Here is a 25,945-nt window from a genome sequence, read left to right as displayed (position 1 = left end):
TCGTGGCTTGTTACTGGGATTCGCTCAAACATTGAGTGATGCATTTCTGTCCTTCAGAAAGTGACATCACCACCATACTACGCAAGCCGACGAAATAAATCGCTGTTAGAGACGTAGGATGACCATGAAAGTGCACTGGTGCGGTCTTAGCTATTCAGTGTCGACGTAGTTCTGCGGGTTACCCCTACAAAGCGCTTAAAATACGAATACACTGTCAAAGACTGGAAGTCTCTGAGTCATTTTACATTTTAAAACTGGTCACTTTTAAGGGGAACTGTAATGAATTAGGCCAATGACTACATTCATGATTTCAGCAATGATTTTTGTGACCAAGACCCCCTTTTAAGAGGCTTTACCATTCGGTGCTGCGTGACCCCACCATGTCGACACTACTACAGCAGAACATTCAACTAATCACATCAAGACTTACATCAATACTTTATATTTATAGTCATCCAACATTGGTGTTCGACCCATTTACTTAGCCTAGCCTAGCCTAGCTTTGCTTAGCCGTCGTGTCTAGCCTGCGTGTTAACAATTACGTAAAAATGGGAAAAACATTCAATTAAAAATCCCTGCTTATTCTTGTTCGATTAACCTTATATTAGTGAGTGTGCGCCGACAGAACAGCATAAATGATTACTGGAAAACTTTCTGGAACACATTGTATTTGATAACTTACTATCGACTTATTTTAAACTGCAACCCGTTGGGTGTATAAATAAATAGTTGCCTATATTTATTTCATTAACTATGTTATAATTTCATTTGTACCTACTTATCCTAATTGGTGTTTGATATTAGGTAACGTTGTCATGGTTAAAGTTAAGGAAGGTTCCTACTTAAGGCTACGAGTATGTTTTAAAATTTAAACGCTTATAAGAGTTGTGCGTGCCGCGAGGCGACCTCCACACTTAAAACGACGAGTCCTGCCATATGGACGGTCATCTCAATTCACGAGACCAAGCAAACTAGTAAATTTTGACCCGAGATCTGGACGAGAATGGAAGTACGACCAGAATCACTAAATTTTATCTGGCTCCATTTAACAGTTTGCTTTAAAATTCCCGTTGTGCATAGCTCGATTCACTTTCGCTATCTACTAACTATTTACATTAAATTTAATTATGACTACTCCTTCCAGCCTCTCAATCGGGATCTAAATAGCGACCTAGCGATTGTTCATTGTCTCAATCGGAGGTACTCTTAAGAGTCTATTCCCTCTCATAAGGGCTATTGAAGATGTGATTCCCGACGATGAGGCTGTGCGATATGATATAACTACTTCGTTCTGATTAGGCCTCTTATATTGCTGCATTCGTTCTGGATAGTGGAGAAAAACTATCAAAAATTACTTAGGTATTGGTCATTATCACTATCTATTTCAGTACTATTATCGTTGTGATTTCATTATGTGTCTGTTTTCCATCGATCTCTATTGGATTCTAGTTTTTTTACGAAGATTATTGTACGTATACAAACAGTTTACCGGTAGCCTTATAGTTAATATGTATACGTGTAGAAAGTACGGAATTATAATAACTAATTTTCTTTTCACTGTCTGCTGTTTGCATTTCAATTTACATCCCGCACATGTATTAAGTATATTGTAGCAAGCTAACTTTCTCAGTAGAAAAAAATGCTTTTTGAACGGTCGATCTCATAAAATTTTTTTTAAATTCGCGCTTTTTCTATTGATAAAATTGGCTTGCCAGAGTATAGTTCATAAACATCGTCTATAAACATCTTAGCTGATTCAGTGCGAGGTAAGTTTAGTTCTTAGTCTCGTCACTACGTGATGCACTTTCAATGTAAACATAAATAACGTAAAAATTCAATTATTTCTTAAAAGCAACTAATGTTATAAAATGACCTGATCCTTTTTCCTTCTAACCTTTTGGTGAATTTTCTTAATAATGCCTTTTGATAATGTAATGGTATTATGTAGATTACTTTAAGCGTATCTTAATAAATATAGCGGCGATCAGCGAGTAGCAGTGAATGACTTTCTTTGTGACGGTTTCGCATGAAATAAAGGGTGCTCAGTACCTACTTATTAGCAGCTTAAATAGCCAGCTGTCATCGGCAATTAATATCAAACAGGATCTATATTTACACGCAGGTCTGCACGAAGAATACTCGATTGCTACTCGCTTATCGCAGACAGCCGCCTTAGTTTCCTGATCTAAACCAGTACCTACTGTGACGTCATCAAGACGAAACTATTTTGCCTAGGATAACACGCGATGTATCGCGCGACTTCTCAAATTCGCCCCACTAAGGATGACATGAACGCCGTCACAAGTTCACAGTGAGCCCGCAGACGGATGGTTTAGGTCAGGGGTCTCCAATTTGACCCGAGGGCCAGGCTTCTGGCTTCTTAGCCAGATGCTATATATGTTTTTTGGCCCGGGCCGGATCAGACTCCTGGACCGTGTGTCGTTAGAGCCAGCCGGCGGAGTGGTGCGGCGCGTGTCCGTGCAGCGGCGTGACGCCGGCCAGCTTGGCGAGCGCGGCGCAGCGGCCGCACGGCGCGCCGCCGCGTGGCGTGGGCCCCGTTGGCTCGGCGCAGCCGCACTGCTGCTCCTGCTGCGGAACACAAGCCGTTGGATTGATTCACGAGCTAGCGCGGCAAATACTGGTAGAGGAACAATTTCCTTCGGAATCAATGAATGCTTAGGAGCTTGAGAACTACATGAGGATTTTAGGTATTATACTTGCCACAGCACCAAGGGGCTCGCCCATCAATAATAGTTAGGCACCATACCTTTAATGCGTAATACTAGGTACCTACTTGCACTACTTTTGCATAAGGGCGTGCAAGTGCAGAAGAGAGAAGCACGATTCCGCGGTGATTCACGATCTGACTCGCCAATTACAGTTTAGTGGCAAGTATTACGTACCTATAGGTACTAAACTCATTTTCAAAGATGCATTGTTGGTGGTCTCATTCATATAATCGAAAAAGTATCTCCGCGGTCCCCAAGTAGGTACCCAGTTTGACGGACGCATATAATTATTGATAAAGGCAGAAGGTACCTTGGTGGCATCGTCGTCGAGGCTGGCGAGCAGCGGCTCCCTGGAGCCGCCGCGGTCGGGCGCCGGCGCGGGCGGCGGGGGCGCGCGCTCGGGCGGCGGCGGCGGCGGCGCGCGCGCCGGCACCGAGCTCGCGCGCTGCAGCGCCTCCGCCGCCGGACGATCCTGACGACACACCATTATTTTAACCTTTTGAACGCCACAGACGGCAATTGACGTCAACGCAAAATCGTGACAACGACGGCATTTGATATCGATCGGAAAAACACCCCACTTTTAGGTCGATTGGCATTATTTATTCACAAAACTAAATTTTACCCCCGTGGCACGGCAAATGGATGCGCCGTTTGGCGTTCAAAAGGTTAAGTTTGTAAAAGTTCGTAATCTTCATAAGCATTAGGTACTTCTGTACACTGTGTAATATTAATACAACATCCGTTAGTGGTACACCATACAAATACAAAGTATAGGTAGGTAGGTAGTTCGCGTCTGACTAATACGAGTATGACAGTGGAAACGACCGCCGACACAATTTTTTTTTTATTGGTGTACAACTCTTGCGGGCTTACAGGTGGCCCCAAAACGCTCACAAGATAGTACAACATAAAATTACCATATAAAATACCGTATTATTAGGTATTTGTAAACTAAAACCAACCCAAAAATAAGAGACTTATTGTAGTTACACTAATAAAATACAGACGCGACTCAATTAGAAGTACGTTACATATCCTCACCCGTTCCTCCGCTTGCCGCCGTGAGTCTGAGAACTTCTTCCGCTTCCGCTTGAGCGCGGCTAGAGCGGTGAGCGGGTGCAGCGGGCCGCCCGCGCGCCGCTCGCTGCGCTGCGAGTCGCTCCCAGACTCCGATCGCTCGCTGCCACTGCAACCACACACAACTTACCAACCCACGCTGGAAAGACCAGTGAGACGAGTTAGCATGCATCAGTGCAATATTGTTAGTATAGTTCTGGCGTTTTTGACCGATTTAGGGTATACTTGGTTACTAAACTATGACCAAGTCTGAAAAATATTTTACTGTGCAAAAAAATGCGACCGAATCAAAAAAAATCTGCTTCAATAAGTGTAGGTAGTACCTAGTAGCGGCTCAATGACATGAACAATTTCGATATCATATTTTACAACTGGCCTTCAATTATTTTATATCTATAAAATCTACCTACACCTTGTAGTAATAGGCTGTAATCATTGGTTCCTAGAAGGGACCACATTTTGAGACTAAGAACCGATCATAAACACCAGTATGAAGATAGGCATTTAACTCTTTTGGTTACCCAAAAACGACTAAGTATATACCTATCTAGTATCGAGTACAGTCGCCATCAGATATATCGGACAAATATCTGAACACGCCTCTATTGTCAGGGCGTTAGAGTGCGTGTTCAGATATTGTGAACACCTTGGCCGCTCCGATATATCTGATGGCGACTGTACATTAGCTGTAGGTACGGGTAGTCGGGCACGAAAGAGTTAAACGAGAATTTGTTAAATGCAATAAAGTTAGTAAGAAGAAATACAAAATAAGACACTAAGTGAAAGATGCTAGACAATGAAACCTAGAAATAATAATGTGCTTCTGCTAAATTACTAATAAAATTATATTATTCAACCTCACTTGAATTTTTAGTCGCTATTGGCGACATGTTTCGGGCCCGTCGGGGGTCCTTCCTCAGGCTCGAGTCAATTTAAAATATGTCTCACGAAAGTTTAATATCGATTATTATTCAACCTATTTATTTATTATTGAAACGGTAGGTAGGTAGGTACTCTAGAAGGCTCTAAACAAATTAAGAAAGTTTAAACATTAGGTAAATATTCAAAGTATAGTTCGTTTTTTTAGCATTAGTAAGCATTCTTGACATGTCTCTTTGAAAAACGCTGTTTTAAAAATCAGTAACTATTATTATGAAAGCAGAAGAATATACCTATAAATGATCGTATTATATTCATAATTGTTACATATTTGCCGTAACTTATTTATAAAATGTGTTTTTCAATCAAAAGACACATCAAGATTGTTTACCTATCTTATTTTTAATGCTTAAAAAAACGAACTATAAGTTAAAGGAAGCCGTGAAATTATATTCTAAATTACATCTATAATCTACGTTAAGAATAAAGGCATGCATCCAATACCTAATATAAAACAAACAATCAAAAGAGATAAAGTGTAAGGTTAGGAGTGTACTATCCGTAGGTACTTATTCCGCTTATCAAGCACCACTATTAGTGGTACTTGATTAAATAGTACCTACCTACGCTTAATAGAGAATATTCTCGGCGGTGGTACCTACATCATTAAGCATCGTGCTAATGAGACCTAAATATGCGGCATGCGTGCCTTGTGCAGCAGCTGCTGTTTTTCATGAAGTGTTAACCATACGCTTCATTCATAATATTCCACCTATAGGCACAATTTTGAGGTTTCATACGTGGGAATCAAGAGAAACACTTGCAGAACTTTTTAACTGCGGTCTATGTAAATTGAAAATCGAGTTTGCCATTTGAAGTTACCAATTCATTCAAATTTCATATCCACGATGAGTACCTATACGAAATTCTTTAAACTTTATTAGTAAAAACATAAGGTGAACGAACCTGGGCGAGTGTCGGTTGTGGTCGCAGACGGAGTCCTCGGAGCGGGAGCGGCCGATGAGGCGCGAGACGCGCGCGGCGCGGGCCGCGTCGATGATGGTGCCCCAGCGGCGCTTGTGCGGCGGCTTGCGGCGCCCGGGCGCCGGCGCCGCGTCGCTCAGGCTGGACTGGCTGGCGCGCAGGCGCCCGCCCAGCAGCTGCGACAGCTGCGAGTGCGGCCCGTGCTCGTGGTGCAGCGACGCCAGGAACTCGTCCACCGGCGCCAGCGACCCGCCCGGCGCCGTGATGTTGAACCCCTTCATCAGCCGCCGCTCCTTCTGCCGGTTCTTCTTGCCGCCGCCGCCACCTGCCGAGTGCCAACCAATACGGACGTTTACACTCCATAGTGATAAGGATCCTCCACACCGGTGACAAAATACTCTGACTCACCGTATACTGAGCTGCATCTAAATCGCAACAATTTATTACATATAGCGTGTTTCGACGCGATGGCATCGATTGGCGGTTAAAAACGTGACTCAGAAGGCATGTCTCAGCGTTCAAGGTGCGTCAGCGTATTTTGAGCAGCGGTGTGCCTTGAGAGACGTGATGACAGTACGAACACTTCACAACCGTCCGCACGAAGGACAGGTCAGAAATAATTTAACAGCAGTTTAAGTGCAATAAGGCAATCATCTAATGACACAACCCGCTGAACCGATTCAGATGAAATTTCGTATTGTGGATAGATAGTTCGAGTCCCAGGAAAGGACATACCTACCTAAGTTTTTATTGCAGAAGTCATAGACTATAATTTGAAAATAAGTACTAATTTTACGCAGAAGGAGTTGCGGACAAAAGCTAGTTGCTCGACGAGGTCGATGTCAGAGACGTGCAATTTTGAAGCGTGCATTCCTCGTTGCTCGTGCACAATTCAGGTTAGTTGTTTATCGGGCGCACCCGCTTTGGCGGTGGACGTGTTCATGCCAGAGTTTGTATTGACAATTGACTTGAAGCGTGCGTTCCTCGTTGCTCGTGCACAATTCACGTTAGTTGTTTACCGGGCGCACCCGCATTGGCGGTGGACGTGTTCATGCCGGAGTTGCGCAGGATCTCGACCAGCTCGCAGCGGAACGCGGACACGTCCTGCTTGATCTCGTTCACGTCGTCCTCGGTGACGCCGCCGCACTCGGCGCGACGCTGCTGCACGGTCACGTAGCGACGCACCAGGTTACGCATTATCGCCTGCAAGTAGGTATAAACATCTTTGACCCCCTCCTCGTCATAATTTTCATTACGTAATCTCAAGTAACTATCTTATACTACAACTATGGTCTAATTTTTAACGTTGATAATGGACGAGCCTATTTGAATTAGACTTGTTACATTTGGGTCAAAAACTTTATTGTGTTACGTCTTTCCTATAGACATACACAAGAGTTAAGGGCTATAAAGGTTAATTTTCTTATTTAACCCTTATCCACGTGAAAAGGTCCTCCTTTTATATAGAGAACTATGATAAAATCATTACTTACATGCCCACAAGCTGTTAACTAGTGTGTTCGCGCGAACTGTACATTTTTCTCTCCTGTGGGCAATAGTTAACAGCTTGTGGGCATGTAAGTAATGATTTTATCATAGTTCTCTATATAAAAGGAGGACCTTTTCACGTGGATAAGGGTTAAATAAGAAAATTAACCTTTATAGCCCTTAACTCTTGTGTATGTCTACAGGAAAGACGTAACACAATAATGTTTTTGACCCATTTATTTTCGAGCTTTGATATAATTACTAATACCTAAAGCGTTTTCTATAGATATCACGTACCTACTCTCAACATAATTTGTGGACTAAAGACCTGCGTTCGCGGTAGCTTGCATCATAAACTGGCCCTAGCAGTAATTTTTACAAAAACGGCTGTCATCTGACTTTCCATTCAACCAAGAGGAGACACTATGCCTAATTGGCATTCAGGTAACAAAATTTTGCACCGTTACCCCGTTTAAACTCACCTGGTATCGGAAATCGCGTTCGTTGGCTTGCTTTGCTTTTCTCTAAAAATAATAAACATCATTATTTTAATTATCTTACATCATAAATAAACTTTTGACCGGCTTGGCACCGACCTCAAAATTCAAATATGTATATCAGTTGTTATAGCGTAATATTATTTTATTTTGAAGGTTTTATTAAAACCAGTATGTCAGATACACAGCGCACGGTGTCTACCGTAAACCTATGCCCTCACCCTGATGGTCCGCATGTGCTCGCGCTTGGCGCGCGCGTGGCCGCACATGCGGCGCTGCAGCCAGCGCCACGCGTACAGCAGCGACTTGGGCGACGGCACCACGTTGAAGGGCGGTGGCACCGTGCCACCCTCCTCGAAGTAGCTGATCCACAGCTTGCTGCGCGCGAACTTCCACTCCACGTCGGCGCGCTCCTGCAAGCATGACACATACTTAAACACAGAGCTTATTTACATTCGCTACTCGTCGTTCGGCTCGCGGCTCGTCTCGTGTTCGCCTCGAGCTCGTAAGCTCGTCGAGCTAATTGATTATAAACACAGACGGCACGGTCTAAGGTTTGTAGCAAAATGTCAGCCGAACGCGAATGTAATCAGCAAGCGCGCGTTCCTTCGAGCCCATCGCGAGCCCCTTTAACTCGTGCCCAAAAAACCGTTTCTCCACGCGAGCCAGGGGAGCGCGAGACGAGCCGCGAGAAGAGCCATAAGCCCACCGCTTACACTCGCGTCTCGTCATCTCGTGACTCGCACGCGAATGTAAACCGCGGGTTAGGAAGCCTATCCAGGGGGCCTATCAGCTACCAATTTAAGTACATACCTACATTTTAAGGTATACGAAAAAATTAAATTGGAAAAGAGCTCCTGTTTTTGGCTGCGCGTTTGTGTAACTCTTAAATAAAGTATTCAATTTGTTTCTGTTTTTTTAACGTTGACATGTAATTTTTACAGTGTAAGTGCCAGTTCCACCAACCACAGTAAATAGACTGATCAACGTCATGCAGCAGACGTCTATGAAACTTCCCATATAAGAAACTTTTGACCGGCTTGGCACCGACCTCATTTAGCGTACGTTTGAACGGTGACAGACGGTTTGGTGCAACCGACCCTAATTGTAACATAGCATATAATATTAAACATTACTTATAAGCGCCTTGGTTTATTAGACTGTAAGCTTATTTGTGAATAGAATTGAATAATAAATAAATCAAAAGAAAACACTCACGGATATGAGCTGGTATGAGTGATTCATCATAGCAATGAGCAAGTTTAACAGCACGATGACGTTGATGACGGCGTACGTGCCGAACATCAGCATGCCCCAGAAGCGCGTGAAGATCTTGATGCCGTCCAGCTCGAACGAGTCCAGGTCTACGAGCCCGAACGCCGCCCAGAACAGAGTCTGCATCGTTTCGAATAAACTGGAACATACAGGGCGATTTGTTGTACAGAAACAGACCATAAATATATCTTCTTCTTCCTCGCGTTATCCCTACATTTTGCCACGGCTCATGGGAGCCTGAGGCCCGCTTGACGACTAATCCCATAATTTGACGTAGGCACTAGTTTTTACGAAAGCGACTGCCATCTGACCTTCCAACCCCTAGGGGAAACTAGGCCTTATTGGGATTAGTCCGGTTTCCTCACGATGTTTTCCTTCACCGAAAATCGATACATAATGGTACATAAGTTCCGAAAAATTCATAAACAGACCAGAAATATCAAATGACCGACCCAACGCTTCGAGCGCGATAGCGATTGGCGTGCTGTCGTTATGCCGGACGCATGCCCTCAGACCGCGGACTGGTAGCAAAGCGGCGAGCGGCAAACAGCCGTCTATACATTTGGTCCAGTCCGCGGCCTCAGGATGTTAAGTCGGCCAAAGTCCAAAGTTTAAAGCGTGCTTGGCATAGGCGCCTTGGGTGCTGTTACAAAGGCATTTAACTTACTTGGCAAACCGCCGCCACACGATGCAGGCATCAGGATCAGGGATGGTGCCATTGGCGCTGCTCGGAGTGGTCACACATCGCTTCTTCTCCATGTCCGCGTAGTACCACAACAGCTGGTTCAGACCTGAAAACCGTAGTGTCTTTTATACATTTTTACATATATACGAAGACGAAAGTCTTTAATCAGTGTGTGTTACCAGTGATGACTTGCGGCTCCGAAACGTGGTCTTTCACTATGGGCCTCATCTCAAAATTCAAAGTCGCTCAACGAGCTATGGAGAGGGCTATGCTCGGAGTTTCTCTGCGTGATCGAATCAGAAATGAGGAGATCCGTAAACGAACTAAAGTCACCGACATAGCCCACCGGATTAGCAAGCTGAAGTGGCAATGCGCAGGCCACATTGCGCGCAGAGAAGATGGCCGATGGGGTCGAAAAGAGCTCGAGTGGAGACCACGGACTAGCAAGCGCAGCGTAGGACGTCCACCCACAAGATGGACGGACGACCTTGTTAAGGCCGCCGGAAGACGCTGGATGCGGGTCGCTTCCAACCGGTACGAATGGAGGTCCAAGGGGGAGGCCTATGTTTAGCTGTGGACGTCTTGTGGCTGAGATGATGATGAGATGATGACATATATACTCTTTGATGTAGTGGTGTTTTTTGTTCAAGCAGGCGTGGCTCACTCCGCGATTTCGTCGCTTTGCAACAGGTATAGATATACAAGTATATCCGTCCCACACCAATTTTTGTGGCTAGCCATAAGCCACGCGTGGCGCTATCGCCACCTAACGGTCATATCTGTCCTAATCGTAACAGACACGTTTTGTTAGAGAGTGAATCTTCTGTACCTAGGAAGGAATTTAGCCATTTCCAGATTTATATGATACATACCGCACGAGAAAGCAAAGATGACCAGTATATCAAGCACGAAGAACTTAAGGATATCCAGCACCATCCGGCTCAGCGAGACCTGCAGCGGGCCCAGGTGCGGGTTGACGCTGAAGATGTACACCAGCTTGAGGCTGCTGAAGATGTTGGCGGCGGAGAACAGACCCTCGGATAGCAGCATGGGGTCCCACGCGTCCCACTTCTCGCGGGGCTGATTCCACTGCAGACCTTGCGCCATCTCTCGTCGCACCTACGGTACAGAGCATTTTCATTTAACAGTGTCGAGAACCCGGATAATCGAGTTCATTTTGTATTGGAATTGGGGCACTGAAAGTGTTAAACTTGTACTATGTCAAGTCCGACTAAAGGTTTTATGTCTGTCGCACGTCTAACCACGACGATGGCTAATAGGCAGTTTCAGTAGGTCATCATCATCATCATTAACTTGAGTATTTATTCTCTTCCAGCTTTCCCTATCCTGCGTCCTGCGCCAGCTCTTTGACTTTTTGGTACGACATTTAGTTACAGTAGGTACCCGGCGATAAATCTTACTGCAAATTGGTCGTAAGTAGGTACATGTGCCTGGACTTTTATATTTTATTAAATTAGAAAGAATTACATTTTTGTTACGGCTTTACAAACCGGCTATTTAAAAATTGTAATTTGAATAGGCGAAAAATGAATAGGAAAGTCGACGCCAAAGATATGTGTCCATTTTTTTATTTTACCGTTACTCCTTTGTAAGAAGTATATTTAACGTATATTAAGTACATTTGAAGTACCGCAGGTACCTACTTCTTAATATTTTGTAACCCTTCTGAATGGTACCTGAAAGTGTGAGACGATCCTAAGCGCGACGGTGGCGACGTACAACGAGTTGGTGACGAAGTCGATCACGTTCCACATGTCGTGCACATACTCGCGCAGCCCCATGTCCCACAGCTGCTTCACCTCGCTCCAGATCAAGCCTGCAACAAGGTCAGCATCATTTAACAAGTCAACCTTTGCTGGCTTGTGATTTTTAAAATACACATGACTTTTTACGTTTTACCAGGCGTGTCTCACTCCGCGATTTCGTCGCTTTGCTACTGGTAGCTCCATACATCCGTGGTGGTGGTTCACTGTTAACATCCGTTTGGCCCCAATTTTTGGGTTTGCCTAGCGGCCATATCTGTGCTGATCGTAACAGACGCGTTTTGTTAGCGAGTGAGTCTTCTGTACTTAGTACTATTATTTATTCTGTGGTTTTACATAATTAGGATTTTTACCTACTTAACTAATATAGATAAATATTAAAATATAGGTACCGACGGCTGTGAGGAGGCCGTGGGAGTGAAGAAGCACGACGAAGTGTGACTGGAAAACTTCAGACTTAAAAGGCACAGGCGTCATCGCGCTGGTAGCCTGGTCTCAAATCCAGAAGCTCAACAAACTCACACATGTGACTTAGGCTTGTATAGCCACAGGAGGAAATGCATTGGCCGTCTCAACCGCTCTTGACACAGCGTTGCAACAATCATCCGTCAGGGATGCAGTGGCTATTGATTATTGGAATATTTTGAAATTAAATCAAAATCATGGTTATATTGTTTTGTAGGGCGAAGAAGCCCCGCGGTGAGACATTATGCTACACGCTACATAGTTGCTGTGCTTAAGTGGACCCCGGGGACACTCACCGCTGACCCAGGCGAGGATGAGCCATTCCACGAGCGAGGGCGGCGCCCCCCGGCGGGACACTGGCGGCTGGCCTTGATTGCTTCGTTCCCACCCTATCCCCATCGTTGCTGTCTCGATGCGCTGAGACGCCAGGATTAGTAAAACTGGAACAAAAACGTCCGAATATCATGCAATTCATACCAACTTAATTTATCGTCAAACTAGTTGTTCTTATGAAAGTAGGTACTTAGTAGGTACACGTAACGATATTTTAGGAGCTGATAAGTAGATAGTTGTACATACAGATTCTTCATCATAAGACTAAGGTATACTCGTATCCGTAAGTACGCGGCAAGTAATAACGAAGGTGTGTCATACATAACTGTAAATGTTCCCGCGTGCAGCGGGATCATGGCGCCGATGCGCGCCATCTCCAGCGCCTGCAGCAGCATGTCCTAGCAGACTACTCACACAGGAACATGAAGTAGCTGGCGGAGTGGCACAGGAACTTAACGAAGGGCTTGCGCAGCGTGCGGCCGGGCGCCGAGTGCGGCGCGGCCACGTACGCCAGCGCGTGCAGCGGGAACATGGCGCCGATGCGCGCCATCTCCAGCGCCTGCAGCAGCATGTCCTAGCAGACTACTCACACAGGAACATGTAGTAGCTGGCGGAGTGGCACAGGAACTTGATGAAGGGCTTGCGCAGCGTGCGGCCGGGCGCAGAGTGCGGCGCGGCCACGCACGCCAGCGCGTGCAGCGGGAACATGGCGCCGATGCGCGCCATCTCCAGCGCCTGCAGCAGCATGTTCTAGCAGACTACTCACACAGGAACATGAAGTAGCTGGCGGAGTGGCACAGGAACTTGATGAAGGGCTTGCGCAGCGTGCGGCCGGGCGCCGAGTGCGGCGCGGCCACGTACGCCAGCGCGTGCAGCGGGAACATGGCGCCGATGCGCGCCATCTCCAGCGCCTGCAGCAGCATGTCCTAGCAGACTACTCACACAGGAACATGAAGTAGCTGGCGGAGTGGCACAGGAACTTGATGAAGGGCTTGCGCAGCGTGCGGCCGGGCGCCGAGTGCGGCGCGGCCACGTACGCCAGCGCGTGCAGCGGGAACATGGCGCCGATGCGCGCCATCTCCAGCGCCTGCAGCAGCATGTCCTAGCAGACTACTCACACAGGAACATGAAGTAGCTGGCGGAGTGGCACAGGAACTTGATGAAGGGCTTGCGCAGCGTGCGGCCGGGCGCCGAGTGCGGCGCGGCCACGTACGCCAGCGCGTGCAGCGGGAACATGGCGCCGATGCGCGCCATCTCCAGCGCCTGCAGCAGCATGTTCTTGCGCCGGAACCCGGGCACGCTCTCGTACCAGATCGAGGCCAGAAGCTGTTGCACGTTCGGGTGCGCTACGAACTGAAAAGTTAATAGGTCAGCGATAAAATTCGATAGTGTCATATCGATCCGTCGACTCAGAAGCTCAACCGCGTAAACCAAAAACCAATATTTGTTGTGTGTGAAAGTGTTATTAATTACGATTCCCGAGATTTTATGAGCCATAGGCATCACTTTCATACTTTCCATACTTTTGCATTGTAATGTATATTAAAATGTATAGTAAATCTTCATAAGTATAGCGTTCTCCTCGTGGTCTAGCTATGTTAGTGCGGTACCTTCGTCTCGTTGGAACTAGCTTACAACAATGATGTGCGTTATTGGATCATAGAGTTTCTTATACGTACCTACTTGTCGAACGAGTGAGCGAAGCGAAGTTCTTACATTCAACGAGCTATGTTAGTGCGGTACCTTCTTCTGGCGCAGCTTGATGGCCAGCTTGAGGCGCGAGAGGCGCATGCGCTCCGGCGCGCCGGGCTCGGCGAGCGGCGGCGTGGCGGCGCCCGTCTCGTGGTTCAGCAGCACTTGCAGCTCGTGCGAGGTGCGCGTGTGATCCAGCAGCGCGGTCGCGAACTCCTGACACTGCGCGCGCAGCTCCTGCAACAATATATCCCCACGTTACACATGGGCAAAATGAAACAGAACACCTAAGAAATCCTGATATAGCTCACTCAATGCTCAGGAAAAAAGGTGATTAGGTAAGTAGCGTTTGACCGCCAAATTACTAAATGACCACGAAAATGCTTCCAAGGGATTATTCCAAAGAAGAGATTATCATATACCACCATCCCCGAAGTATACCTATGATGGTTCTGGATAATCTTATCCCCAAGACCAAATTTGATCAATTGAGTATGGAGTATACGCGTTGAAAAGCTATTGCGAGTTGCAACGAGTCAACTTATCTCTCAGTATCGGATCCTTGGACATGAGTGAGAGCTATGAGAACGATAATGGCGAAGTTAGTCTACTCGTCTTCCAGTGGCTTGCCTACCTAATATTCAGTCTTGAACTCATGCTCGAGTGCTATCATAACCGGCGTAGCCCACGACAGTTTAAACGCCGTGAGTATGGGGTCCTTGGAGGACAGCGCTATGAGGCTCGGCGAGGCGAGCGCGCGGTACGCGTTGATGCGGGAACGGGAATGGCGGACTGAATCTAAGTCTTCCAGTGACCTACCTGATATTCTGTCTTGAACTCATGCTCGAGCGCTGATAACCGGCGTAGCTCCCACGACAGTTCAAACGCCGTGAGTATGGGGTCTTTGGAGGACAGCGCTATGAGGCTCGGTGACGCGAGTGCGCGGTACGCGTTGATGCGAGAACGGGAATGACGTAGTGAGTCCTCGCGCCGTGACCGCACGCACTCGTCACAGCCGCACCGTACGTCGTGCGGCACTGGCAGCGCGGCGCCGCGGTCCAGCAGCAACTTGATAATCTCGTAGCTGTCACGGTGCGCGGCCAGGATAAGCGGCGTGATGTCTGGTGTGAACGTCGCTGTCTCCGGTGGCAGCGCTTCCCAGCTCTGAAATACAAATTGGTGCATTACAGTGGCTCACTTCCACGATCCATCCATTTGATTTTAACTAAATCATTGGTTTATTGAGAAAACTGGCCCACCGATCCGAAATTAACATCTAGACAAATTATCATACTGATAATCAATCCCTGCTGCTGATATACCTCCTTATTCGATTTTAGCTGACTAGCTAGAGTAGGTACGTCACGTCTCTAGATATTTTTGGGGGTTTGCCAACAGGTGTAGATAATATAGATACCCACTAAATACCTACCTTCTTATAGATAGTCATGAACATACAACAAATTGCGCGAATATTCATCCAGTTACTAGCAAAGACATGCATATTATATAGTAGTCGCTTACATAAAATCTTATCATTAAAGTAGATAAGTAATCCAGTAACTTTGTCGAATTTTGTAACCTGGGTCTTTTGCGTCAAATCCGGTAGTTCTGATTTTTTGCAGGCTTGTTTATGATATTTAATTATCATTTATTTAAGGACCAACTGAGATCATTTTTGTTAGACTTACGACTATGACTTATAAACTATTGTTAGTATTATGCTCTATATGCTATACAATGTCATTTTGTTACACATGTTATAGAGATAAATAAATTAATTGAAATGAGAAAGAAATGAAATTAAATCAAAATATGATATAATAATAACGATTTTATTAAATGAAAATAAATAATAATATTAGATATTGGCCCAATGAATAATCCAAGTTTGTGACCTCGAGCGCCGAACGCAACGCTGTCAAAAATCGAATAAACCGCATTTTTTTTTTAGATTCGGGCGATTATAACCCTAAAGTACTAGTTTTTGGTAGTAACATCCTGGGGCGTTTTTAAAGTAGACTAAATTTGCTACAACATCATAAACAAGCCTGCAAAAAATCAGAACTACCGGATTTGACGCAAACGCAAAATGTATAATTTTACTGTATTAAAGTTTTTCTTTATAAATTAAATGTAGGTATACGAATAGGTACTAAATTAAACTCAAAGAGGATTAAAGTACCTAGTCTGAAACAGATTCTCTGGGGACAGATTTGTTTTACGAACCCTACGATAACGGTTAATGAAATGACCGCTAAATGTACTTACAACATGTCCCTGCCTCCGGACAAACTTTTAACGTAGCTATAATATGTTTTGCCTACATTATACAAAATGTTTGAAATTAAGGTTCATTAGGAATTAGGATCATTATTTTCCGAAAAATTTACTGTTAGCAATTCTTTGCTTTTGATTAGTCTTTTTGTAATGTAAAAGAGCATATTATGCAAACGTACTATTGAACAAGTTAATTTCAAAACTATGATCTTTATGAATAAATACATACTACATACATAACTATGTATACTATTTATTGAATATTTTTCCCCACTATAATAATGTTTTCCTGAGAAAGAATTTTACCTGTAATTTCAGCCTTTGTCCAGAGTAGGTACAGGTACTTAATTACTTTGTATACGCTCATAAAAGTCATAAAACAAGCGGGAAATATAAATATACGTCCATCCTAAACCAGAGCACTCTACGGTTTTTACAGGGTTGCGGCTTATCCCGAAAATAAAGACCCGTTTCGCTAAGTGCTTTATATCGGTGCTACTTTAATCCCCCATTCAACATTAGAAATAACGGACTGTTTGGCTAATTATGATTTAGTTGAAACAATTGAAAGAGATTGTTCTATAACATGTCAAAAGGGACAGTGAAATCAGACACTTGAAAAGACACTGAATTACTTACTCTTAGCTAATTTATTAATGTAATTTATGACATGAAATTTATGCATGTTTTGGAAAATTGGAACACATTTTTACATACTTAGGTACATTTTGTATGGATAGCTAATTTAGAAATGTGATAACATGAAATGCTTGTTTTGGAACGCATTTTTACATACATTTTTATATGTAGATAGCTAATTTAGTAATGTGATAACATGAAATGTATGTTTTCGAACGCATTTTTACAGACATTTTGCATGGATCGTCACAAAACTGACACCATGATTTTATATGAAAAACTTGGGATATATATATATATATATATATTTTTAATGTTACTCTGATTCGGAGTTGGTATTTTTTCAATAACACTTTGTCCAGAAAGCCCCCTCATGGAAAGAAGAAAGAAAGAATGAAAATGCATTTATTTACGTCAAACAAAACCAGTTAAATTAAAAACAAGACATAGATCAGATGGACGTTAAAAAGGACCCCCACATGGCTATCAGTAGTGCGGACACAACTCACGTGCAGTTCCCCCGGCTTGGTGCAGCGCTCCTCGTGGTCCAGCAGCGCCTCCATCGCCTCCACGAACTCCTCGGAGATGGCGTGCAGCAGCGCGACGCGCGTCTCCACGCCGAACTCCAGCAGCAGCTCCACCATCTCCAGATCCTCGTCGATGGCCATCAGAAGCACGGCGGACCTGGATATTGAACAAAACTCACGTGCAGTTCCCCTGGCTTGGTGCAGCGCTCCTCGTGGTCCAGCAGCGCCTCCACGGCCTCCACGAACTCCTCGGAGATGGCGTGCAGCAGCGCGTCGCGCGTCTCCACGCCGAACTCCAGCAGCAGCTCCACCATCTCCAGGTCCTCGTCGATGGCCATCAGCAGCGCGGACCTGGGTATTACACACAAATCACGTGCAGTTCCCCCGGCTTGGCGCAGCGCTCCTCGTGGTCTAGGAGCGCCTCCACGGCCTCCACCATCTCCAGGTTCCTGTTGTCGATGGCCATCAGCAGCGCAGACCTGGATATTGAACACAACTCACGTGCAGTTCCCCCGGCTTAGTTCAGCGCTCCTCGTGGTCCAGCAGCGCCTCCACGGCCTCCGCCATCTCCAGGTTCCTGTTGTCGATGGCCATCAGCAGCGCGGACCTGGATATTACACACAACTCACGTGCAGTTCCCCCGGCTTGGTGCAGCGCTCCTCATGGTCCAGCAGCGCCTCCACGGCCTCCACGAACTCCTCGGAGATGGCGTGCAGCAGCGCGTCGCGCGTCTCCACGCCGAACTCCAGCAGCAGCTCCACCATCTCCAGGTTCTCGTTGTCGATGGCCATCAGAAGTGCGGACCTGGATATTAAACACTTATAAAACAAGTTCCCCGCCGCGTCTGTCTGTTTGTGTGATTGCTCGCGATAAACCCAAGAACTACTGACTTTAATGCGGTTTTCACCAATCAAGTGATTCTTGAGAAAGGTTTAGATGTATAATTTGTAAACCCGTGCGAAGCCGGGACGGGTCGCTAGTATTTTTATTAATCCTCCGCGCAACAATTTTCGTCGACCAACTGACGTCATACGAGAGATACCTATCTACTGACCTTCCCAGGGGGTCGACGCAGTCCACGTTAATGTGCTGTGTCTCCCTGGCGCGCAGCAGCACGCGCCGGGTGCCCGCCACGTCTCCGCGCTCCACCCCGAGGAGGTACTTCTTCTCGTCCAGCGACAGCACCGCCATCTCTTGGTGCGGACGCACCACATTCTCCTCCTCTGTCATCCCGTGGATACTGTGCCGCTGCACACAAGCAAGAAATCAATGACGAGTGTACATCCAACAGTGTGCTCGCTGTGGAAGTATAGAGCGTCAGTAAAATCAGAGGGCCTACCGCGAACCACGTTCGACGTGTTGCCTCCCTATCACACTTACGTACGAATTTACAAGTGCGACAGGGAGGCAGCACGTCGAACGTGGTTCGCGGTAGGCCCTCAGAATCGGATATAATACGATTTCAATATATTTTAAAATTAAAGCTTCCGCGAAACTCAGTAACATTAAATAGTTCAGCCAATGCGTGTGACCCCAGTTAAAGCTCCCCGTTATGGAATGAAACATGTCATTTCGACTTTAAAACCTATTATAAAGTGATCCGGTTTGATATAGGTAGCTACATAAGTAGTATCTATTTATTTCATCTGTATCAACCTGCAAAAACATCCGACACGAAGCTCGTAAAACTAACATAAAAGTACCGCCTGTTGTTACCTCTATCCAATTGTCTTTGTTTATGTTACTGTATAGGTATATTTATTGTAAACTAAATATGTGAGGTCTGCCATAAAGAGTATTGTATTGTAAATATAAGTATGTACGACCGTAGTTATAGAACTTTAATAGCGTGTTATGAATAGGTAGGTTTAATGTACCTATAATTAATTATTATAAGTAGTACCTAAGGTAGGGATTTGAAATGAGGATGTGCTCGCTTTTAGCAGATTCTAATATAAATATTAGAATCTGCTAAAAGCTCTGCTGAACGTCAATGAATATTTGCCTAATTAAAATTAGGCAAATATTCATTGACGTTCCCTGGCGTCCTCCTGGCATATTCTGGTTAAGCTCCGAAAGCCACAATCCATTAACCTCGAGAGGCTCGGTTAACCCTCTACATTTTCCGAGACGGATTAAAACAAGGTAATTGATACGCCGTGTTTTAAACTCTCGGGGCCTTACATTATGCAAAAGCCGCGAGGACCGGTGTAATATCTGCCTCGGCGCGAATTACCATCTCAAGGGGGAATATTATACCCGTGTTATCTCTGAATAGAGCTGTGTCCGCTACGCGGCTTTCTATAAGATATATGTATTTCCCCTGTCAGTTTAGGGTAATGGCGATCAATATAAGTCCGATCCATCTATCAAAACAACGATTATGAGCTTCCAAAGGAGCTGACTCAGCTCCGCTGACCTTCTAGACGTGTCGATGTTGTTAGTATGAAAAATGATGCAAAATAGGTCACTTGTTGCGATATGCAAGCACGGGCGGCGTGACAAGATGTCAGCGCGCCGGGAAGGGCGCCGGCCGCCCACTGCCTTGTCACTCGTTATGCAAATGGAGAAGCTCCTCACCACCATACCCTTCCCCCTATTAAATAAAGTCAATAGATATCCGTCTGTTTGTATTTGCATTCGTAACTCGTGTAAACAGCGGTAAAGATGGAACTTTTGCAACGTGATTGAGCCGATTATTCGCGAGTCGCAACCCACTTTGGTGAATACATTTATTAAGAATTGGTTTTAGATTTCGATAGCGCGGGTAGCCACTTTCTATAATAGGTCTACGAAAGTGTTTCAGTTCCAATACTCAGACAGCGACCCAATTACGTATCTTTGTTGTGGCTTACAGCTGCGCCTTTAATATTTACTCATCATTATACGCGAGAATTATTAACCAGGTCGGCCGTAAATACTAAAATACGAGCTTTGGGCGTCGTTAATTTCAATTTCTGAACCGTGAGCCGATATACTTAGTCAATATTATCTAATACTGTCATTACTAGATGGGTAGTAAAAGGTAGTCAAATACTAGTGATTTTACTTTGACTTAATAGAACGCCATCAACACTCCGCTCATTTTTCGCGACGCTAAAGTGTCGTCATAATTGCTTGATAAGATTATCTGTTACGGACAATAAAGGGCACACCGGGAACAGTGGAGTCTTATCTCATAACCAAACCAAAGAGAAAGATCCAGGAAAATGTCGAGAACGAACCTTCTATTTCTGAGATTTTTACATAGCATATTTCTTCACTAATTTTAGGAGCCGCCCCGTAAGCGCAAAAGGTCTTTACCTGAAATTCTCAAATCACCTAAAGAGGCTCAACTAGTATTACCCAGGAGCGTATTTACCCTAGGGCCATCCGGTTTATTTCATCCGCATTTTGTTTTTCTTCCTTGACTTCTGGGGCGGCGAAACGTATTGTCCCGCGGGGCGCAAAATTTTAAAGTACGCCCCTGGTATTACCTCTTAAGCAGTAAGTTAGGTACCCTTCCAACAACAAGTAGTCGTTAAAGGTTTGTACATTTTTAAAGGCAACTTATACCTATTCCTAGTTAGATAATAAAAGCTTGCAAAAACATTAGCCGCTAAGCCGCAGCCGGGCCGCGCCACTAGTGTTATGATGTTCGATTAGGTACGTTAATGATAAACAACCTCATGTGTGTACGCACACATGTGCCCGTCTTCCTTCAGAGACTAAGATTTGCCGTCATACGAAGGTTAGGGGACTAATACTATAGCATAGCGTATGAATTCTTAAACAGATTTCATTAAAACAACAAACGGGATGAACCCGATTTTAGTCGAAGTTACAAGGTTGTATCAACAACAAGGGACGACCGCACGGATCGCGCTCGCCACAGAAATAAAATAAATTTGAAACACATCTATCAATAACGGCTACGGCCACGACATTGCGCGACTGGCGACGGTGGCGGCGGCAACCATAGGTTGGGGCGAAACACAGCGAACGGACTTTTCGTTCCCACCTATGGTTGCCGCCGCCGTTGTCGATAGTCGCGCATTGTCGTGGCCGGGATGTAAGGGATTTTTTTTTTACATACACGCGACTTGAAAACATTCGTTCCTGACTCTTGACTCTCAAGGTTACACCACCAGACCATTTCTGTGACGGTAGTTTTTGTTCATCTGATTTTCGCGTGGTGGCCCAACCTAGCATTCGGATCCATACATTAAAGCTGGTCTGATTGCTCTCTTATATATGTTTCCTTTGATTTTGTTAAGAGTGACTCACGTTAGACCGGACCGTGCCCGGGCCGATGCGACCGACATGCCATTTTCTATGACGGCTAATCGGTCATTACGTGGTGCTTTCCATAGAAAACGAAGCTCCGGAAGCTCCGGCCCGGCTCCCGCCCGGTCTAGCGTAAGTCATCCTTTAAGTAGGTATCATGATTATGAAGTGGCTTGATCACGCATAATAAAAGTACTTACTTATTGAATATTGATGAAGAAAAACACGAGCACAATCAGCCACAAATACCATAAGGGGTCATCCATTAATTACGTCACACGTTTAGGGGGTGGGAGGGGGTCAAGAAAATGTGACATGGGGGAGGGGGGAGTCACAAACATTGTGACGTCATTTTAACTTCATCGCTATTCATCAGTAACCGAAAATTAATTTATATTTTTTTATTCGCTCTAAATTTAAATAATGAGGTTTTGGAAATAGGTAATTTTCGTTCCTAAATGGTTTTGTGTTATAAAATTACTGCTATTTCTTTTACCAAAAATAGTACCGAATTTAGTATGGCCGATTTCGTTGAAAACAAACAAAGGTGCCTAAAATGTGACGTCACACCAGGTGGGGAGGGATTTGCAAAATATGACCAAGTGTAACAAGGAGGGGGGAGGGGTCTAAAAACCTAGAAATTCGTGTGACGTAATTAATGGATGATCCCTAATAAGGGCAAATTAAGTATACGCAACTACGCAGATATCCCCTAAATTACCCTAAATTACCCAGGATAATAATTTATCCTTCCATGAATATGTATAGATACCTATCCTTACAGAATTCAGGGTAAACAAATTATTAATAATCATGACGTAACATATAAATACAAACTTTGTAGATATTGAATAATTTTACCGTTTAGACTCACTTGTTTTTAGTCACTCGCGCGACATGTTTCGGAGAGCCTAGGTCTCCTTTCTCAAACACTGACCACTGCACAAAAAAGCACTGTCAGTGCTTGAGAAAGGAGACCTAGGCTCTCCGAAACATGTCGCTCGTGTGGCTAAAAACAAGTGAATCTAAACCGTAAAGTCATTCAATGTTAGTAGGTAGGTAGGCAGGTAACTATGTCTCACAACAGTTTAAATTCAATTATGTAGATAAGACACAAACAATGTTCTATATAGTGATTTAATGGGAAGCTTTTCTTGAAGATAACCACTTCTTCAGGATCTATTCAAGGCCGTGTCAAAAAAACATGAATGCTTACTAGAAAACAAAATTAAGTACCACATACAGGATGTTGCATTCAGTACGGATCAAACGAAAACCAATAATAGAGGATTGCCCTACGTTTACTCTACTGAAAGCGACACCGTGTAGGCGTGTATACAGGATAAACAATGTGACCTATTCATCTATACTCGATACGCTTAGCACAGGAACACTAACCCGTCCTTTTCTGACTGTATTAATTAATTAGAGAGGGACGGGCAGTCTCGCGGGCGAGATGCTGTCGCGGCGCACCTGTGCTAAGCCCACTAATTCTTGAATTATGTATTACCAGGTATTACCCACCTATTGTTCATGGCTGTGTATTACAACGTATTAGTGAAGTGTGAACAGTACCGTCTTTAATAAGGACACACGGGGCCCGCGAGCCATAATAAATAGAAGGTCATAGTAGAAAAATGTTAGTTCAATTTTGCTTCCTTTACTTTCCAAAAGGGCCCCAAATTATTATGTGTCCAAGGGCCCCAGGGCCCCAGGGCGTAGTTTAAGAGGGTCCTGAGTGTGAACATACCTTGACCTTATTGTCGAGCGGCCGCGGCTCCGGCGCCAGTAGGTTCCCCATCTCGACGCGGCAGGTGGACGGCCGCCGGTCCGCCCCGCCGCTGCCGCCCGACATCTCCGACCCGCCGCTTTCTGCACACACAACACACCTCTACACACCAGGTTTAAGATGTGCCACGGGCGGTTGACGCCCGCGTCCCGCTAAGATATATTTAGAGCGTATTGTAAACAATCAACATACCACTCGCGTAACGCTATAATATTGAACATGTCAATAATTGTATGTAAAGGAAACTGGATTAATCACTTCTGGCGGACGGCACGTGAAATGTAAACTAGGAATCCATTACTGGAATGGGAAGCACTTGAGAAGCGCGGTCATCTAGCGGGCGAAGCGGGCAATGTTGCGCGCGCGCTTACCTGCGCCGTCGCCGCGCGCGCCATCTCGTTCCCGTTCCGAGAACTGCAACAAACAGGCGAGTTAGGCGGGCGGGTTGCTGGGCGGGCTGCACGGAACAGGTTCAATATAAACTGAAATAGATGTCACATTAGTTACACCTCCAGTGTTCGTCACTCTCTCAAGTCATATTTAGACTTAATTGACAAAAGAGGTGACATCGGTGAGGGCAGTAGCATGTCGAGCACTAGAAAGTTTAGGTACTTTACTACCTACAGAAAGAAAAAAAACCCCGCCCTATTTGGTGAAAAATCAACAACAAAGTCCGAATGATGGACTACTAGCTCTGCTACGAACGTGTCGGAAGCCGGTGTTGCTCGAAGGATACGAAGATTGACTTATAAAAGTTTATTTTTTTCTGGATGTCATGGGTTTATTTTACATGTACCTATATATAGCTTTGATTGGAAATAATAGACAAGATACTAAATTACAATTATAATACACAATTGTATTCCTTTCTTATGGTTCTAAGTACATTTTAATAAGAATTTCCCTAAGTCAGTAAAAAAGCCGGTTTTTATGATATTTTTTTACTTCCAATATTAATTACTTTAATTAAGCATAAATGTTACAGTTAATTTTGAAACAATCTCAAGTAACGTAGAAGAATTACTAAAAAAGTCCAAAGCGGAAGCATGGTGGTCAGCACCCTGCGCTACAAGAACGGGCTACAACGGCATCTGACCGACAACCGACCGATCCGACCGACCGATCCGACCGATCCGACCTGACCGATCCGACCTGACCGATCCGACCTGACCGATCCGACCGATCTGATCTGACTGGCAACGGGATATTGCGCCATCGACCCATCGAGTGTTGGAAATGTTGGGGGGAGCTTACTGGAAGAAGGTGATCTGGGCGTTCTACCATCCACAACAGTGTCAAAATGTTTGAGAATAACCGCCTCACAAGCTTAGTCACAAAACGCCAATTACGGAAAGAGAGACCTAAGCCCTCCTACGTGTACGACATGCTCAACTCAGCTGGCCAACCATATTGTCAGGCGTGCAAGACGTACCTATTTAAGACCAACTTCGGCCTGGCCAGCCACATAAGGGTTCACGCTAGACAACGTCCATAACGTTTATTTAGGGCCAGTTGCACCAACCAACATTTGACAGACTGATCAACGTCAGCCGGCGCGCCCCACCGCTTTACTATGAAACTTTCCATACATAAAAATTTAACACGGGTACGGGTTATGGCTTTCATATTTTAATGTTTATGTTTACATAATTTAATTAAGGAAACTGTAAGTCTACAATATTACTAAAATGCAATTGTATCCAATGTAGCAATACGAGACTGTTTGTTTCAAAATAAATAAAATAATAATAACAGTTTGGTGCAACCGACCCTTAGTGTTGCCATCATCGAAAACGATGAGGAGGACTAATAATGTAATAATAGACCCCACGAGCTCGCCCTCACCTGCACCCGGCGCACCCGGCGCGCGGCGATCTGCCGCGAGTGCCGCCGCAGCGCCTCCAGCGTGCCGCCGGCCCCCGGCCCGGGCTCAGCCGCTCCACAACCTCGAGGGACCCATGCTCTGGCTCCACTTTAACCGTTTCTACAACAGACAAACAGCAGGTTCTTGTATAACTATAAATATCTGGGATCATAATTATATTAACTCAAAATACTGCGTTTTCTCAGAGATAAGACCTATAGCTAAATCGATTTTACGCCCCCGAAAACCCCATATAGCATCGAAATCGTTAGAGCCCTTTCGTTTAAGATCCGCCGATGTACCTACAGTTAGGAGTGTTGCTGTTCGGTTTATAGAAACTTTATTTGTCTAAGAAATTACAGGAATTTCACTTATAAGACTATATAAAAATAGTTAACTTAAAAATTCTGTGCCTCCAGTGTAAAAGGGTTAAACTCAAAAAATGTAATTTTTCAGTATGGCCGAAAAACGTTTCAAACCGTGTTTTCTCTGCATTGTTTCTAAAAAAATTAGGTTTTTGTTTTTAGTTTAGATAGTTTAAGTCATGAATTATAACTTGTCATTTAAATTAACCTGACTTATGTGAAAGTAACGGAAATATTGGCTTTCAAAAACAACTTATATCCCTTTTCACAAAAATAATGAATGTGTGAAAAGGTTAAACTGCACTTTCTCTAGTGTTGCTAAAA

General features: G+C 44.8%; 1 protein-coding gene across 1 annotated transcript; it reads right to left on the bottom strand.

The window, feature by feature from the left end:
* Positions 1-541: 541 nt before the first annotated feature.
* LOC134666503 (transient receptor potential-gamma protein-like) lies at positions 542-25,357 on the bottom strand. The gene is made up of 20 exons (XM_063523684.1): positions 25,238-25,357; positions 23,764-23,806; positions 23,354-23,475; positions 18,392-18,585; positions 17,967-18,141; positions 14,711-15,055; positions 13,943-14,128; positions 13,318-13,552; positions 12,163-12,306; positions 11,315-11,454; positions 10,490-10,736; positions 9,600-9,723; positions 8,876-9,071; positions 7,879-8,070; positions 7,643-7,684; positions 6,692-6,875; positions 5,655-5,997; positions 3,774-3,918; positions 3,040-3,201; positions 542-2,589 (listed from the first exon to the last, which is right to left on the bottom strand). Exons 3-20 carry the CDS (start codon positions 23,456-23,458, stop codon positions 2,443-2,445), a joined length of 3,306 nt encoding a protein of 1,101 aa, XP_063379754.1. The 5' UTR covers positions 23,459-23,475; positions 23,764-23,806; positions 25,238-25,357; the 3' UTR covers positions 542-2,442.
* Positions 25,358-25,945: the final 588 nt, after the last annotated feature.

This window comes from Cydia fagiglandana, chromosome 8 (assembly GCF_963556715.1).
Source record: "Cydia fagiglandana chromosome 8, ilCydFagi1.1, whole genome shotgun sequence".
Taxonomy (NCBI): Eukaryota; Metazoa; Arthropoda; class Insecta; order Lepidoptera; family Tortricidae; genus Cydia; species Cydia fagiglandana.
This window is presented reverse-complemented; position numbering and strand designations above follow the sequence as displayed.